The 17,368-nt window shown below is 45.8% G+C and overlaps 1 protein-coding gene across 1 annotated transcript in view; it reads right to left on the bottom strand.

The window, feature by feature from the left end:
- The window catches only part of LOC115104205 (myocardin-related transcription factor B-like), a 47,259-nt gene that overhangs the window by 4,194 nt on the left and 25,697 nt on the right, over positions 1-17,368 (bottom strand). Inside the window, 15 exon segments of the mRNA XM_029625485.2 lie at positions 2-57; positions 60-158; positions 266-326; positions 429-539; positions 660-827; positions 2,352-3,227; positions 3,394-3,556; positions 3,970-4,217; positions 5,374-5,520; positions 5,845-6,065; positions 6,302-6,466; positions 6,840-6,915; positions 7,051-7,106; positions 9,713-9,778; positions 16,060-16,306. Of these exon segments, the coding sequence (XP_029481345.2) occupies positions 2-57; positions 60-158; positions 266-326; positions 429-539; positions 660-827; positions 2,352-3,227; positions 3,394-3,556; positions 3,970-4,217; positions 5,374-5,520; positions 5,845-6,065; positions 6,302-6,466; positions 6,840-6,915; positions 7,051-7,106; positions 9,713-9,778; positions 16,060-16,216 (2,670 nt within the window). The 5' untranslated portion in view covers positions 16,217-16,306.

Raw genomic sequence — 17,368 nt, 5'->3', positions numbered from 1 at the left:
TGGGGCCGGGGGTTAAGGGTGGGGCGGGCGGGTGGGCCACCAGGATCTGGGGCGGGGGCGGGATAGCACCGTGTTGAAGGGCAGGGTGGTTACGCTGGCGGTCACAGGAAGCAGCTTGTCTGGAAAGGAAGGGTCCTGTCTGATGAATGGGGAGATCTCTGTAGAAGAAAAGAACATGGGAGATGATGGATTCATGGCCAGGGAGGGACTCAGCTGTCTCAACGGAGAGGAGGAGACCCCAACGATAGTCAAGTATTTTTCTCACCTCCACTCTCGATCAACACGTCAAACAGGTCGTCCATGTGCTGACTGGTTGCAGTGGGCACCTGCATAGACAATAAAGACCAGTCAATACCTGCCTCAACGCCTAACAGACCTAGCAGGTCAGTCCAGTGTGTTGTAGTAGGGTGTTATAAAAGCTCTATTACCTGTGCAGCATTCTGCATTCTGCGCGTCTGTTTAACAGCCTCTTCGTAGCGTGGCGGGTCCTTACTCTTGGGGACATGGTTTGAGAAGTTGGGCTGGCAGGCAGAGGGGGACTGATGGACAGACAAAACAATGAGATCTAATCCCTATAAGCTCTAAACAACCTATGCGGTTCACATATTCAACACAACTAAATGAATACATGTGGATATAATGCAGTATTTAAACAATACCTTGTTTGTTGAACCATTGGGGACTGCTTGGTTGGACGAGGCCCTGGCAGGGGACCTGCTCCCTGGGGAGGTGTTTAGGAAACACTGGTGGATCTCTGTCTGACCTGGGCCTGCTCTGAACTGGAACCCAGACCCTGAGGTGGTGGTGGTGCACAGTGGGACTGTCGTCTGTAGAGGAATGAACGGTGGTTAACACAGTGGTACACACTCTCTCTGGGGCAGATAAATACTGGTCAACTGTAGTAGTACACACTCTCTCTGGGGCAGATAAATACTGGTCAACTGTAGTAGTACACACTCTCTCTGGGGCAGATAAATACTGGTCAACTGTAGTAGTACACACTCTCTGGGGCAGATAAATACTGGTCAACTGTAGTAGTACACACTCTCTCTGGGGCAGATAAATACTGGTCAACTGTAGTAGTACACACTCTCTCTGGGGCAGATAAATACTGGTCAACTGTAGTAGTACACACTCTCTCTGGGGCAGATAAATACTGGTCAACTGTAGTAGTACACACTCTCTCTGGGGCAGATAAATACTGGTCAACTGTAGTAGTACACACTCTCTCTGGGGCAGATAAATACTGGTCAACTGTAGTAGTACACACTCTCTCTGGGGCAGATAAATACTGGTCAACTGTAGTAGTACACACTCTCTCTGGGGCAGATAAATACTGGTCAACTGTAGTAGTAGACACTCTCCCTTAGAAGGCACACAGTGGTTAGACAGGGTACACACTCTCTCTGGGAGGAATAAAAAAGTGTTTATGTATTATTATGTGGTAGTACACAATCTCTAGGGACACACTAAAAGGCATGGGGTATCAGTGCAACACAAAGCAGTGTGTTTCTGGGTGTGAGAGCACTCTTCAATGAGTGTTGTGCTGCAGTTGCTGTTGCTAATTCTGGCTGGCTGTTGATTTGGCCCAGTGCAGCTCTGCAGACCTGGATTCAAGTAGTATTTGACATCTTTCAATTAAGTAGTGTTTGCTTGAGCTTGCATTTGAGTGACAGATGGACAGAGTGTGCACTTTTGGGACTATTCAATTGGTTTATTTTTTGTCAGGCAGGCCCAGTCAAGCACAGCTTAAGTATTTGAAGGATAACAAATTTGCACCCAGGTCTGGTCCTATAGAGACTAGAACAGACAGCGTAGTCTAGTGTGCTGTCTGCCTGGCCGTCAGTCAGCACCTGCTCCAGTAACCGGAGCTTAGACAGGCTCCGGCCCTCCTTTTGATGTGACTAGGAGAGGAATTCATCACCCTGGCCAGGCCTGCTATTACCTTGGCAACACACTAGATAAATCACCCAGAGAAGAGAATATTAAAGAAGTTGGAGAGGGAGACTCTCTGCTTTCAAAACACGGCTAATGCCCTAATAAATGTGATTAGGCCGGCCCATCACAATAGAATGTAACCAGAGATTTATAAAGTGTCTCTGGAAAGGGTGTTATCCCAGAAAAAAGGGCACAAAAACAGGATGTGCAATTTATTCAGTGGAATAATTCATCCACAGACAACAATTTATTTAGTTATGGTTTGGTGCAGCACACAGCCCTTGGAGAGTACTATAACACAATACACAGAGACACTACAATACAGGTGGGTAAAATGGTGTCTGCAGACAGTATCTTGGGGAATATCTCACTCTAAATATGGGATTGGAGTAAATTAAACCATATATTCTCACCTGTGGCATGGGTTGGGTCTGGGTGGTGTGTTGTTGTTGGTGGGGTGCTGAGGCCTCTATTTCCTGGATGAGGCCTGGAGCTGTAGTGCTAACTGTGGTCTGCAGGACCGGCTCTCTGACCTGCAGCTTAATGCTGTTGTTCGGTAGCTGGATGGTGGCTGTGCTGGTGGGCAGGGAGACAGGCAGCGGGATCTGTGCTCCAGGCTGGCCAGACAGCGAGGTCTTAGGCTGGGGCTGTCTGAGGACCTGAGGCACCTGCTGGTGGTTGATGAAGAACTGAGGCAGGGGAGACGTCTGTACCTGGCCTGAGCTGGGCTCCTCCTGTTTCACCACTGCTAGTGGGCTATGTGTAGAGGCAGAGCAGTTTGAGGCAGCCCTGCCCTCCTCTTTGACCTGGGCCAGGGCCATGGGGGCTGGAGGGCTGGGCTGACCCCTCTTCTCCCCCTCTAGCTGCATCTTCAGCTCCTCCACCAGCCTCTGCTCCTGCTCCAGCTTCCTCATCAGCTCCTCGATCTGACGCTCCTTCTCGTGCAGTCGCTGGTCCTTCTCTGAGGTTCTGGTCTCCATTGGGCTGTCCTCCAGGCTGCCTTGGTGGGGAGACGACCCAGAACGAGTGGGCCGAGCTGGGGAAAGAGCTCCTGGCATCCCAGCCTCCTCCATGCCCAGGCTGGAGACCTCCGAGGGCACGGGGGACACAGGAGGTGTGGAGCTCATGCTCTCAGGCTGTGGGGCCCCTGTGTGGCCTGTCAGCTCCATGGCAGTGGCAGCCTGGCTGCTGGGGATCTCCTGATAAGGCTTTAGTCTCTCTATCAGGTCAGTCTTGGTGCCAGATACCGGAAGACCTCGCAGTTTCAGCTCCATCTTCAGCTCAGCTACCTACCGGCCAGGGATAATGAACAGTCATGAGTCATCAAAACAAAAGACAAGCCCGCTCACTAAATCTCCATACAACATGTCACTGCCTAGGGGCTGTGCTCTGCCCTTTAATATATCTATCATATAGTGAAAATCTATGTTTGTACGGAGCAGGAGTGAGCTTCACCTTCATTTCGTCCAGGTTGGCAGGTAGGACACCAGGCTTGCGGTTTGTCAGAGTCTGGTTAGACCGTGCTGGGGCAGCGCTGGGTAGAGAGACCATGATGGGACTGGACAGACTGCTGCCACTCAGAGACATGTTGGAGCAGCTGTTCTGACCCTCCGTCGACCTGTAGGAACACAGACAACGGGAGGAGGGTTTAGTGTTCGGATGGGAGAAAGAGTTTCCTGTATGTCCCATCATTCGCAATCAACAGTCTCCGTCCGGGACAATGCACACAGAAATACTATATATCTAAGCCAAACAGAAGCTGTGCAGGAAACAGATGTGGCAGATTACATCACTATTATCCAGGTGTGGACTTATTCTGTTAGGGAGGATTGTTTGCTTGAATCACATTGTTCAAAGGAAACAATGTTTGCCTTCCAGGTGTAGTGATGATGTACTAACCTCCCTCAACACAAAGCTGTCAGTCAATTAAACTGCAACTAGAATGTGAGGGCTAGCCACATTATTTGGCCTACAGTATGCAAGCTGCGGTAACACATAACATCCCAATGTCCTTTTTACAGCGGGACATACTTGAGTGGGGCAGGCAGGATGGTCTGGTAGTTATAGTGCTGCTGCTGCTGGCTCAGTATCTGCAGCTGGAGGAACTGCTGCTGCTGATGCAGGAGCCTGGCGTAGGCTGAGTCCATGGGGGCCTCGTTGGCCTCCTGTTTCTGGTCCGGGGGGATGTACTGGTGGTACTTTAGCTTCTTCACCCGCGGCTTGGGATCTTTATTCTTTTTACTGCGGCTCTTGTCATTGGGTGTCTTTGGTTGGCTTTGCTGCACAGGGGAAAAGAGGAACGGTTACAACCTACTGGATACTATCCGGGAGGAGCAGTGAAACGTTTTCACTGAAAACTTCAAAAGGTTCATCTCACGGAGTTGATTGTGGACCTATTTAGTGATCTAAAAGCCTGTTCTGACGGTTATGGATAAAGTCTAAACATCTTGCCAGTATTGTGAGGCTTGTACATGAAATGGTGCCTATTTCTCGCTGTAGTATCAAATGAATAGGTGGGACATTGTGATAACGTCCAGTGAGAAAGACAGGATGGGGAAATGGAATGTGGAAAGGGATGTGGGGTGACCCTTATTGTTCAGTAACTAAATGACAGGATACACATTAAATGGCTTGGCATTTGAGAGGTAGATGCAAGCCATAAAAAATATCATAACACCAATTGAAGTTGGTTTATGCAAACACACAGCCCCGAATGTGTTCCTCCCTGTTCTTCAACACGGGAGGGGCAGAGCTCAGAAAATATTCATTTGCTTTGAGTATAAAGGATTGTGACAAATGCCCAAGTTATTGCTTTTACTCCCTTGCTTCCATCCTTTATGCCCTGAAGGCTAAGAGAAAGCCTGTCACTTAACCTTAATTGAAGACTGAGAGCGGCTGGCAGTTTAAGCCCATGGATTTGTGAAAAACTCCTCCAGGCCTTGTTGTGCTTTGAACCACATTTGAATTGGCCGAACCATCAGTTTTGACTGGTCTCTGCCTGCACTGACGGGTTCTCTCACTGTGACCGAACACAGCCCCAGTGTTTGTCCTCCTCTGACTTCTTATCTCTGATTACAGTTCCAAAGTAAGCAGCATGAAAACCACAGCAGATCAGAGAGAGAGAGTCAAATATCAGAGGTGACTTTCATGTTTACGGGGGTATGTAGGAAAAGCTTGTTCAGCTAACTGGGATCAAAAAGGAACCAAAACATCATCATTGCTGAAATAAAAAGCTTTCTGTACCAAGAGACAGAAACGTTTGGTTATAGCTTTAACGTGCTCAGCTAAACGCTATAAACAAATGTATGTTTAATATTTGCATTGAATGTACATCTTTGCACATTGCCATGATTTACCATACCTTTGCCACAAGGTTCAAGTACTCTCCATCATGTGATATGACGGACTTCACTTTCTTTCAAGTTTGTGGCTCACCTTTACTAACATGGGCCCTGGCTTTGGAGGGACAACAATGGCGATTGGCTGAGGCGTGGTCACCAGGCGATTGTTCTGATGCTCATTGGTGGAGACATGAGAGAAGTTGAAGAAATCTGTTGTGGACTGGGAGGTAGGTGGGCAGTGCTAAGATAAAGAGACAGATAGAAACCACATGGCCCATTCAGTAAGGAGGGGAACAGAGGCCTGTAAATCCCCCTCCCACACTAAGCCACAAGGGCAGAGCTGGAAAAAGACTAACAAAAGATGGATGTCGTCTAACAGAAAAAAAACAGGAGGCAAATAATATTTTCTAGAAAGCAGAATTTGATATTCAACAGGCAGGTGCACTGGGAGACTTTTATTTAGGCCCAAAATATAGAAACAAAATATTTACACTGTTAGTGATACCATAACAACACAATTTAAGATGGGTATTTATAGGTGGTGAGGTATGGCGATGGGACCTACCTGCATGGTGATGGAGCTGGTCGGTGGGGAGGTGGAGAGGGCAATAGGGGCTTCTGTGACCCTGGGGGTCCTGGGGGAGGGTGAGGGAGCAGAGGAGCTCTGGGACTCCTGGCTGGCCGGCTGCTCTGGGGACAGGGCATCGCCGCTGTCCTCGTCAAAGTTGTACACATCCAGTGTTTTCGTCTTGGGGAAGTCATTCTCCACCTCACCGTCTGCGGGATCTGCAACGTAACATGTGCAAAAAAAACAGCTTATTAATTACAAGTAGACAAATGGAGAGAGGTTTGTACGAAGTTGTTTCTCATGTTAGTCACTGGAAATGTCTCAGTGCTGTGTTAGTCGTAATAGGCACTTTCAGAAATCTACACTATTCAAATATGCAGGGATTGGGAGTTGAATGAGTTACTTCGCCCTTAGCCTGGAAATAATAATGTATAAAGTCAAGAGTGTTCTCTACCGGTGACGCCGTCCTTGGCGAGGCTGGGTTCCACAGGCAGAATGTTCTTGACCACCAGCTCCATGGGGCCGGGTCGCTGGGCCAGCTTCTCATTGAGGTCATCAGCCAGCCTGGCTCTCTTCAGCATCATCTGAGTGGCCTGCAGAGAGGGCTCCACATGGGTCTCTGTGGGACAGACAGCAAGTCATCAGTAACTGCTAGTCTACCTAGAACTCACAACAGTACTGTTCTACTACTGTGCGTCTCACAGTGGAGACTGTTTAAGGTGGTATGTCCTCATACGTCAAAGACAATCAATCAGACGACTGATTGTAACATCTCAAGTTGTGAATATTTCATGTCCTTTGGATTATATCCAATAGGGAGGGGTACAATTTCACAGTTTCACAGGATCCTTCTCTTCCATCATCTCTCTTCTGAGAGCTAACTTGGCCAGCTAAACGTACATATACTTTCTGTTGGTAGCTGAGTATGCTCCGTATCATCTGTCTTCTCTACAGCCTATCATAAAGCATACAGTACATGGCAGTGAGGTTACCTTGCAGGATGTGCATGCGGACCAGCTCTGAACGTTCAGGTCTACTGCGGATTTTGTGCTTCAAGAAGTTCTCAGTCTGTAAGAAAACAACATAAAGTTACATTTAAATGGAGATGATATGGAATGGCATGTGTATGTGATATAATGTGTGTTTATCTCAATGAAGTATAATGAACACTAGTGCGAGTGAGGTGAGTTTGTGAGGTCTTACCCTGGACCTCTGCAGGCTGCGGATCTGTTCGTGGAAGGCAGCAGGGCATTTCAGTGCTGTGGGAGGGAAGATCAACATCATATACAGTGAGCTCCAAAAGTATTGGGACAGTGACAATGCTTTGTTGTTTTGGCTCTGTATGACATGATACAATGTGCAGACTGTCAGCTTTCATTTTTAGGGTATTTTCATCCATATCTGGTGAACCGTTTAGAAATTTCAGGAGTTTTTGTACATAGTCCCCCCCCCCATTTTAGGGGACCAAATGTATTGGGACAAATTCACTTATGTGTATTAAAGTAGTCAAAAGTGTATTATTTGGTCCCATATTCATAGTACACAATGAATACATCAAGCTTGTGACTCTACAAACTTGTTGGATGCATTTTCCGTATGTTTTGGTTGTGTTTCAGATTATTTTGTGCCCAATTATTGTTAATCAGGGGCGGCAGGTAGCCAAGTGGTTAGAGTGTTGGGCCAGTAACCAAAAGGTTGCTAGATTGAATCCCCGAGCTGACAAGGTAAACATCTGTCGTTCTGCCCTTGAACAAGGCAGTTAACCCACTGTTCCTAGGCCGTCGTTGTAAATAGGAATTTGTCCTTAACTGACTTGCCTAGTTAAATAAAGGTATTAAAAAGAAAATAATAGAATATGTTTCTAAACAGTTCTATATTAATGTGGATGCTACCATTAGTACGGATAATCCTGAATGAATAATGGTGAGTGAGAAAGTTACAGATGCACAAATATCATACCCCCAAGATATGCTAACCTCTCAACATTATACTTCTGTAACATTTTCACTCATTATTATTTATGATTCATTCAGGATTATCCGTAATCATGGTAGAATCAACATTAATGTAGAAGCACTTAGAAACATATTCTATTCTTATTTACAATAAAAGTGACTGCAAAATGACACAATACATTATTTACCATTTATTTCTATTGCGCACAAAATAATCTGAAACACAACCCACAACCAAAACAAACAGCAAATGCATCCAAAAGGTTTGCAGAGTCACACGCTTGCTGCAATCATTGTGTGCTAGTAATATGGGAGAAAATACTAAACTGTTGACTACTTTAATACACATAAGTCAATTTGTCCCAATACTTTTGGTCCCTTAGAATAGGGGACCATGTACAAAAAGTGCTGTCATTTCTAAATGGTTCACCCGACATAGATGAAAAAAACGTCATATGAAAGCTGACAGTCTGCACCTTTATCCTCATAGTCATTGTATCATTTCAAATACAAAGTGCTGGAGTACAGAGCCACAACAACAATAAAATGTGTCACTGTCCCAATACTTTTGGAGCTCAGTGTAGCTACCCATAACTTCTAATGGGTAAAAAGTAAACTCATCCTCTTGAAAGTTCATATTTGAGACATGATGTAGTTGTACTTGATGACAAGCTGACGACAACAAGGGAGAGACAATAATGTGTGTTATTTCTTTGGAAGAGAGGATGACTTTGCTACTACACAATAGCTGACGGGAGTAGGACAGGATGTCTCTGAATGCTCCACTCATCCAACTAGTGAGACAGTCAGGCCGAGACTTTGATCTCATCAGACACACTTATCCTGCTGTTGGCACGGCACGGCTACACCCATTAGTCACCTCTAGCTAACACAATCCCTGTTTGCTCTCTACACACACACACACTGAGGTCTGAACACACACTGACCAGTGGTTCCTCTTAGTCAGAGGGAGTGCGTCAAACTCAGAGGAGCAGAGCTAAGCATTCCTGAGCGTCACCCAAGCCCTGGCCTGCATACCTATTGTAAGTCCTCTGTGTAGGAGAACCAGAGCGATTCACCCAGTGTCGCTGGCTGGGAGGTTCCTGTGTTACCCGTGCTAGGGCCGCAGTGGGGGTTACTGACCTCCTGCGCAGGCCCTGTCGCTGACTCATACAGCTCTGATTGTGGAGCCTAATAAGAGGAGCTTAGAGTCCACATGGAGGAGGCCTCTTAGGGCTGGACAAGACAAAGACAGAGCACACTCCCAGCACTGAGAGGTCTCTGGTCTGGGGCTCCTGCAGCTCTAGCCTCAAATCACTTAGCTGCATCACTGTTCTCTCTCTCTCTGTGTCTGTCTGCTGTCTGATTTCTTATCAGTCTGTCTGCTCTAGTCTGCAACCCACTGGCTCCCAGAGAGACTGATCCAGTAAGGGCAGCAAGAGGAAGGATTCTGCTCCTCTTTGCTGACTTTGAGAGCCGGGTGTGGAAGTTTTCAGTATGCCTTTTGGTTTCTGGTATGCCACTGGCCACCGATGTATGCCTCACTGTGGCTTAAGACCCTGGGCCATTCCGAGTATTTATTTATTCTATAAACATCATGACGAGGTTGTGGTGGAGGGTGGTCGAGACATCAGTGGTGGCAGAATTCCACTCCTGTATGGTTGTCATAATAGTAGCAAATCAGACAGCACTTAGTTCAATCTATGGTATTCATTTAGGTAATAATTGTATGATATTTTCTGAGAGCTTTCTGGAACCAAGACCCACTTTAATGACTGTGGTGTGGGTGCAGTTATACTTGTTCTACATGCCAGACCAATAACCTTAACTCTGGTAGAGGTGAGTTACAGTATATTAAATCCTTGGGGGTTTGAGAGAGGCGGTGCCCAATGCTCAGTGGTTATACTCACGTGGCATGATGCCCTGCTCCACTAGCTGCTCACGGGTGCGTCTCTGCTGCAGGCGGCGCTGGAGGACTGTGGGAGAGAAGCAGAGATTGGTTAGAGGTCAACCTATGCCCAACTAGCCTGGTCCCAGATCTGTTTGTGCCGTCACGCCAATGACCATAGGATTTAGCGAGACAGTCTAATTCGACTCACATAATGGACAACTTTTACATTTGAGCAACTTTTAAACAAGCTCACTACTTTTTAACTACTTAGCTAGCATGATAGCTAACCCTAACTCCTAACCCTAACTCCTAACCTTAATCCCTAGCCTAGCTAACGTTAGCCACCTAGCTAACTTTAGCCACAACAAATTGGAATTCCTTATAAAGAACATTGTGTACTGGACACGATTCTTTATGAAGAAGAAAACTGTGTCATGGACCAATTTGTGTTGACACGCCACGTCACAGCCCAGCCAGAACAAAACAGGAAGCCCTGTTCCTCCACCTAAGACATCCTACAGAGACAGCCTACAGACTTTCTCCATGGTTAACCTACCAGACAACTAGCAATAACACTCTTCCTGACACTGAGTTTACTTTTGAGCGATGACATGGGCTTTACAAGCTCTCTTCAAATAAAGTGAAGACAAGGACATACTGAGGACGGACTGGGATGCAAATGCAGAGGTAACTTTACATAGATGTTCAACTTGAAATACAAACATAGATAGACACAGGCAAGGGATGAGTCTTTCTCAAGTACCACTGTAGAAATAACAAACCCTGAAGACCAATTACAGGGCAATGTTCATATGTCCGAGTCACCTCCGAGTTGGAGATGATGTCCTCCCAGGACTGAGTGAACTCGGTCTCTTTTATAAGTGCCGCTCCATAAAAAGTGAGATGTGTCGTCTCGTTTTGGAGCGGTAAGCACTGCTCCATGAAGTCCTTGCAACATAAAAAGACAAGAAGGACTCTTATGCAGGAGGCTCCAAATCCTTGGACGGCACCCAATGTTATTTTTCCATCATATAATAAACTGCAGTGCGGGCCCAGTTTACACATGTATAAACAGGCGAGTGTGGACGTGTTATTTCAGTGGAATAACAGTGATCCTCAGCAAAAATATTTGAAGAGGAAGGTGACGGTTGATGGTGTCGAACGACGCGGCGCTGTGAAGAACGTTGGGGCCCTTATCGTCACCAAGGCACTCTGTTCATAGTGAGGTCGGACTGCTGCTGGAGTAGACTGCTCATTGGCTATGGCCAGATGGTCAATGCACAGTCAAACACACACATACACACTAAACACTACATACTACACACACACCCAGGCCTGCTCTGCTCTAGTCCCCTGGGACAGTCACTGCGTCTGACCAGGCCAACGTGACTCACTCCAGCTAAAATAAACTGGGCAGCTGTGAGAAGAAGGCCTGGGAACCATGGAGCCTGGAGGTGGCATGGGGGTGGGGGCCGGGACTGGACTGGAACCCAAAGCATTGTACAGAGTGGGGGGGACCCGCTCCCACTGGTGGACAGAGGAGCACAGAGAGTCCCAGGGAGCCAAGGCAGGGGAGCAACTGAGTCCATTCTCAGAGACCCCCATAACTTTAACAAGCCCCCTGCGCCTCCAGGGCTCAGAACACTGTGTTCCTGCTCCCTATCCATGGTTCCCATTACACGTTCACACCAGGGTCAGGTTAGCGTTTTTTTTGTCATGAATCTTGTTCTGGAGGAAGTTCTACAGTGGCCACTAGCTGGAACAGCCACAAAGACATCAAATCAGATTTTGACCCTAACTTTAACCACACTGCTAAACCTAATGCCTAACCCTAACTTTAAATTAACACCAAAAAGCGTGTGTTTGTTTCCATTCATTTTTACAAAATTGTGACTTTGCAGCTGGCCTATCAAAGGGGAAAATCGCTCAGTGCTGCCTCCAGGACAAGATTCATGACAATACACGTCAACCTGCACACCAGGGGGGCACCGACACAGAAAGATCATTCTGGAAGATAGGAGAGAATTACCATTGGTTGGTTTCAATATTCATGTTACCCACTTTAACTCGACTGGAAAAGAATGCTTGAGGATAATTGACGATTTTTGAGAACAATACTGCTATTTCAAGTTGTTATTCTTGACATTAACGTGGGCAGTACAGCCCATGCCTGAGGTGCTCCTTCCATTTGTTTGGCTGATGTCAATAGTGCTGTTCTCAGTGAACCCTGTGTGATGCAAGTCGGCTGTACTCCCCTGTTCTCCAGCACAACAGAGGTACTTCACAAACCTCAGCTTTACTAAAATCCCTGTCTCCTGATTCTATCTCTAATCCTCTGCCTATGTTTGTCTCAACAAAACTCATCTCTGGACAAAGTCTACCATTAGATCTCTTGGCCTGACTTTTTCCTAGAAACACTGTTTTGTTATGGCTACACTGTTATAGAGACAGTCGGACACTGACATAAGCTATGTTGACATTACTACGGGAAATATACAGTATTCTCCTTGCAGCTCAGCTGTGCTCCGTGGTCTTGCAAATGTTCATTCACTTGATGAGTCAGTTTGATGTACTCTCATAGATCGATGAGACATTGGCAATAAATTCAAACCAGATCCATCCAACTCATCCAAGCATGATTCTACACCCATGACCCGAGGGGACACAATACCTTTTAAATATGACTTACCAATGTAATCCAGGTAATAGTCATATCACCTTTTCTTTACACACCAAGTTGTTCTTTGAAACACCTAATACTATCAGGAGCAGATCACAAACAGAATGTGGAGCTACAGAATTTCCAGGTTTAGCATTTCACTGGGGGCTATTCCCCCCAGACAACATACTGTACAGCAGAATGCTATCGTTCAGGAAAAGGTACTAACTAAGTGGTGACATCATGCTTAGCTGATAGCCTGAGGGTAACACTGAGCTTTGCAGTTATTTGTCATCATAAGAAGTGAACACAGAGTCCTGGGTTTAAGGATCCTAATAATATGATACGCTATATAAACCCACCTCCCTTAGTCCCCTCCCTCATTCTGGCCTCATCTCCTCCCTCATTTTGACTTTGTTTGTTTCTAATAGAAAACAACAACTCTTTACACTATTGTGGTGCTGTTAATCCAGTCTCAAACTGATGCTGGGCATCATTTAATAGCTATTCGTTCTGTAATGCCCTATCATTTCCTGGTGGGGCTCTCTGTCTCTGTCCTAGCCCAGCGTCAAGGTGTTATCATCAATTAATCAGTACAGATTACTCTGACATCACTGCCGTGGGTCAAGTTGATCAAGGCCTATAAGTAGCTGTATATTTCATTCAAGGTAATCACGTTGACTGAAAAGCAGACCTAAACCCATAAAGCCATACACATTTCACTGTAACTCCATTATTTTACTGAGAACTTTAACAACTATTTGCCTTCTAGTGAGAATATACTGTAGTTAAAAAGTCAGAAAACACACAACATTTTTGGAGACAACCGTAGAGGAAACCAAAATGGAAACTGATTTATGTTGATACTGGGCTTCATGCCAACAACGTAGTGATGCTACCTAGCAGAGAGAGGAAGAAAGAGTGAAAAGGTAAGTGATAGAAATAAAGAGTGAAAGAAGGAGGAGGGAGAAAAGGAAAGGCAGAGACAGGGGCTCCTGATTTAAATTTACCCCTGCAGACGGCGGGGGTCTCCACGTCGAGGCACGCCATAGAGGAGGAGAGAGCCGGGTCGCTTAGCGGCCGGGTCTGGAGTCCCATGGAGTGATCAGGGCAGTGAGGAACGAGGACCAGCATGAGGGTTTAGTAATGAGGGAAAACACCCAGCTAGGAGTGTATGGTAAGAGAACTGCTTCTCACAGTCTGGTACGTACAGTTCCTCCCTCTCTCTCTCCAGTCTCTCCAATCTCTCTCTGCCTGTCTTTGTGTTGGTCTCAGCGGGAGCGAGTGTGCACTCACTCATGCTCTGGCTGGGCTCAGCCAGTAAGAGTCAGGAGGAGGAGGGAACACAGACAGACGAGCCACTGTTAACCCCTGCTGGGTCACTCTGCTCAGCTCTCAGTGCTCTGCTCTTTCAACACCAGCCTCATTAGAACTAAATACAATGAGCTAAGCAACTTTAATTATCAAAACAACAGAGAACAATACAACCTTTTGACCAAACCAACTGCTGTCCTAAAAGTCTATAAAAGTAAGTCATACTTTCAACCAAATCATGTAGTATGCTAACTACATGCATGTATTGAAATGTAATTTTAACTTCTAAAGTCTCACTGAACTGAAAGACTTTCAATTTCTACATCACTACACTCAAAGCACAAACATGACATTAATACAATGTTATCTATTGTTTTCATTTGTGTAGACCCGACCGTAGCTGTTGCTGACTAATATTGATATAAGGGAAAAGTATCAATATTTTCTTTTGGATTTCAAACAAAATAGATTAAATGTAAAAATGAGAAATAGGAGGTGGTTGCATTCAACCCTGTCTCCTTCACAATGTTGTCTAGGAGAATATATATCTATCTGGTCTCTGTGTCCGAGAACAAATAACAGCAAAAAGAAATATCACCCACCCAGAGGAGACTTCTAAAGGGACAACAGGGATGAGAGAACACCGAAGAGTGATAACAGATGAATAGGTGGTCATTTCCAGCCGGTTAGCATTCACATACAGGAAGTATGAGTCATACGCTTGAAGTCCAGACATGTGTGTCCCTCCCCACTCCCTAACACTGCAGGTTAAAAGGCAAAGGGCAGCCAACATGAACTGACATGCTGCTTCTATTTCCATTCCAATCCATTTCGCCCTGGTATATTTCACCCATGTCAATGTTCAAGGGCAACTTGGGAACAGTCATTTACCGTACAATACTATAAAATGACACAACTGCAAACTGAATGTCTAGATAAACAGCTGTAGTCATATTATGACACTAACAAAGATACGGACCCGAAAGGAAAATGACTGGCCGGCACCATGTGTTCAAATGGATTAGGAATGCTGCTTAAATGAAAGCAAGCCCCTTTATAGAGCCGGTCCTGATCCTGATTCTAGCCCCCATTATCACATCATCAACAAGCCGTAGAGTGCAACACATTTGAGTTTTTCCAGTGTCTGTCTCCTGGGCAGTAAGGTTGGGGTGACCAGTGGTCTCCACTCCATTACCCTCCAGCCCTGACTGTGCCCTCTCTAGGGACTGGGAAAATGTCAGGGTACCACTCAGGGTGGGTGAGTGCCAGCCTGCCCACCAGATACTGCCCCAGTGCTACCCCTCACTCTGGTTCACATGCCAGGGGAATATTTCCAGACTGGGGTTCTGGCTGTGGTTGTGAGAACTAGAGGGTTAGGAGAGTGAGATAACAGAGGAGATCTCAAGATACTGAAGGTCCACATTTTCAAGAAAAATGCACTGGGAAATATTAGCAAGGAATTCATCATTAGTGAAAAGTTCGTTGACTTTGTTGAAGTCTGTTAATCCGAATCTGCATCTAATTTATCATATTTAACTCATTAATAATTCCCGCTTTTCTGAGAGCAACCAACAAACAAAACACTTAGTGGCCCAAAGAGAGGACTGACTTTGGGACTTGATGTCAGGAACCGTTCAAGCTGCGATTATGTGTTGGCTTCCAGATGCAATTCCAGTCTAATTCCCCACTTCTCTCCACAAACAAATCTCTCTGGAGTGGAGAGGAGTTTGTTTTCTCACTGTCAGGGTAGGCTCGCTCTCTGATGGATGACGTAGAAACCACAGTCTCTGGGTTCATTTCAATCAGATTTCCTGGATTTTTCAGAGCCGCAGAGCTTCAATGCATTTTGAGGAGGCAAGGCGAGAGGACGCAAGGAATCAAGTACAATCGATTCACCCACTGTGTTTTCACCACCTATCCTCCTGATACTAGGTATGCAATTACAAAATTAAAATTAGGTATGCAAAGTGTTAATTACTAACTTTAGAAGCCTTTTTAAACCTCAAATACACTATTCAATTAGCAGCCAAGTTTGCATTTCCTGCTGGGCAGGAAATGTCCTGTAACAAACAGGGTGATCAAAGTAAGATCCTACATCAGTATATGACACTATATAGGCTAGACCATAGAGTGCCATTTCAGATGCATGCCCTAGGACAGGGCTGCCCAACCCTCTTCCTGGAGATCTACCGTCATGTGGGTTTTCAGTCCAACCCTAATTTAACACACCTGATTCTACTAATTAGCTGCTCAACAAGACCTTAACTAGCTGAATCGGATTAGCTAAATTAGGGTTGGACTGAAAACCTACAGGACAGTAGATTTCCAGGAAGAGGGTTGGGTAGCCCTGCCCTAGGTGATTGACCTATATGACTGAATGGTCTACTACTCACCGTTCTTACGCTCTTTGAGAGGCGGCAGGCTGGGACTGGGCTGCATAGTCAGATCCTCCAGCTCGTGGGTCACTGCTTCGCTCCGGAGGCTGGGCACCAGCAGCGCCAGCTGCAGGCTGAAGTCCCCCTCCACTCCCAGACTCCCCTGGGGCTCCATGCTGCAGCCTCAGCACTCCTCAGGAGGAGGAGCTAGGCCGGATCTCCTGGAAACCAGCAGGGCAGATAGAGCTGCTGTTGGCAGTTGTTGCTGGGGAGATGGGAACATTGTGTCATTTTACAGCAGGAGTTATTAACCATGTGACAAACTTGGCTGCCAATTGAATCATTTCATTTACTTATAACAGTTGTACTTCTAACAGTTGATTGCATGGAGATCACTATGGAACTGAAGCAGAAGGGAGCTTGACAATGAAGTTAAAGATTCATGTGCCACGTTAACATTTAATCAGAAGCTGGTCAATAAGAATCACGCTAAAAGCCGAATTACTTATTTTAACAGATGAATGTACCAGATGTAAAAGGTCTTAGAATATTGTACGGTTCTAATGAGTAATATATTTCCCAAGTTTTGTATTGCATTGGATTCCATTTCCCTTTTGGTCTTACTACCAACACTTCATCAACCCATATTCTGGATGTACTATTTACTATAGAAAAGGTCATGTCCACAAGACATCTCAGCTTACTGTCAGGCCAAGAACTGATCACCCCCATCTGATGCAGCCTAAGATTCCAATCTGTCCAAACCAAGATTGGGTTTGATTGAAGTTAGGAGGAAGCCTGTGATCTCTGGTGAACCGCAGCCTTTCTCATTCCTCTGAGAACAGAGAGTAAATCTGCTGCTCATCAACAGACAGCATTCTATCAATAGTGCAGACATTAGCACCTGCCAGAGAAACTCCCTCAGGGATGCTTTAAAAAAAAAAAAAACTTTATTTAACCAGGCAAGTCAGTTAAGAACAAATTCTTATTTACAATGACAGTCTATCAGGGAACGGTGGTTTAACTGCCTTGTTCAGGGTCAGAATGACAGATGTTTAACTTGTCAGCTCTGGGATTCAATCTAGCAAACTTTCGGTTACTGGCCCAATGCTCTAACCACTAGGCTACCTGCCGCCCCAATGCTGTCAGAATATTGACGAGACAAACCTTGCCTGCAGTGCAGCTAAATCCTGACTTCTCCTCTTTCCCAGCGGTACCTTACCAAAATGTTATACCACCGTGTACCACCCACCTTATCCTTCGGACTACTTTCAAACGGCATCACCTTGACCGTAGCTATTCATCCTCTCCTCCTGCAACCGACAAC

This window comes from Oncorhynchus nerka, linkage group LG21 (assembly GCF_034236695.1).
Source record: "Oncorhynchus nerka isolate Pitt River linkage group LG21, Oner_Uvic_2.0, whole genome shotgun sequence".
NCBI classification, from domain to species: Eukaryota; Metazoa; Chordata; class Actinopteri; order Salmoniformes; family Salmonidae; genus Oncorhynchus; species Oncorhynchus nerka.
Note: the sequence above shows the minus strand (reverse complement) of the source record. Positions and strands in the feature narration are given on the sequence as shown.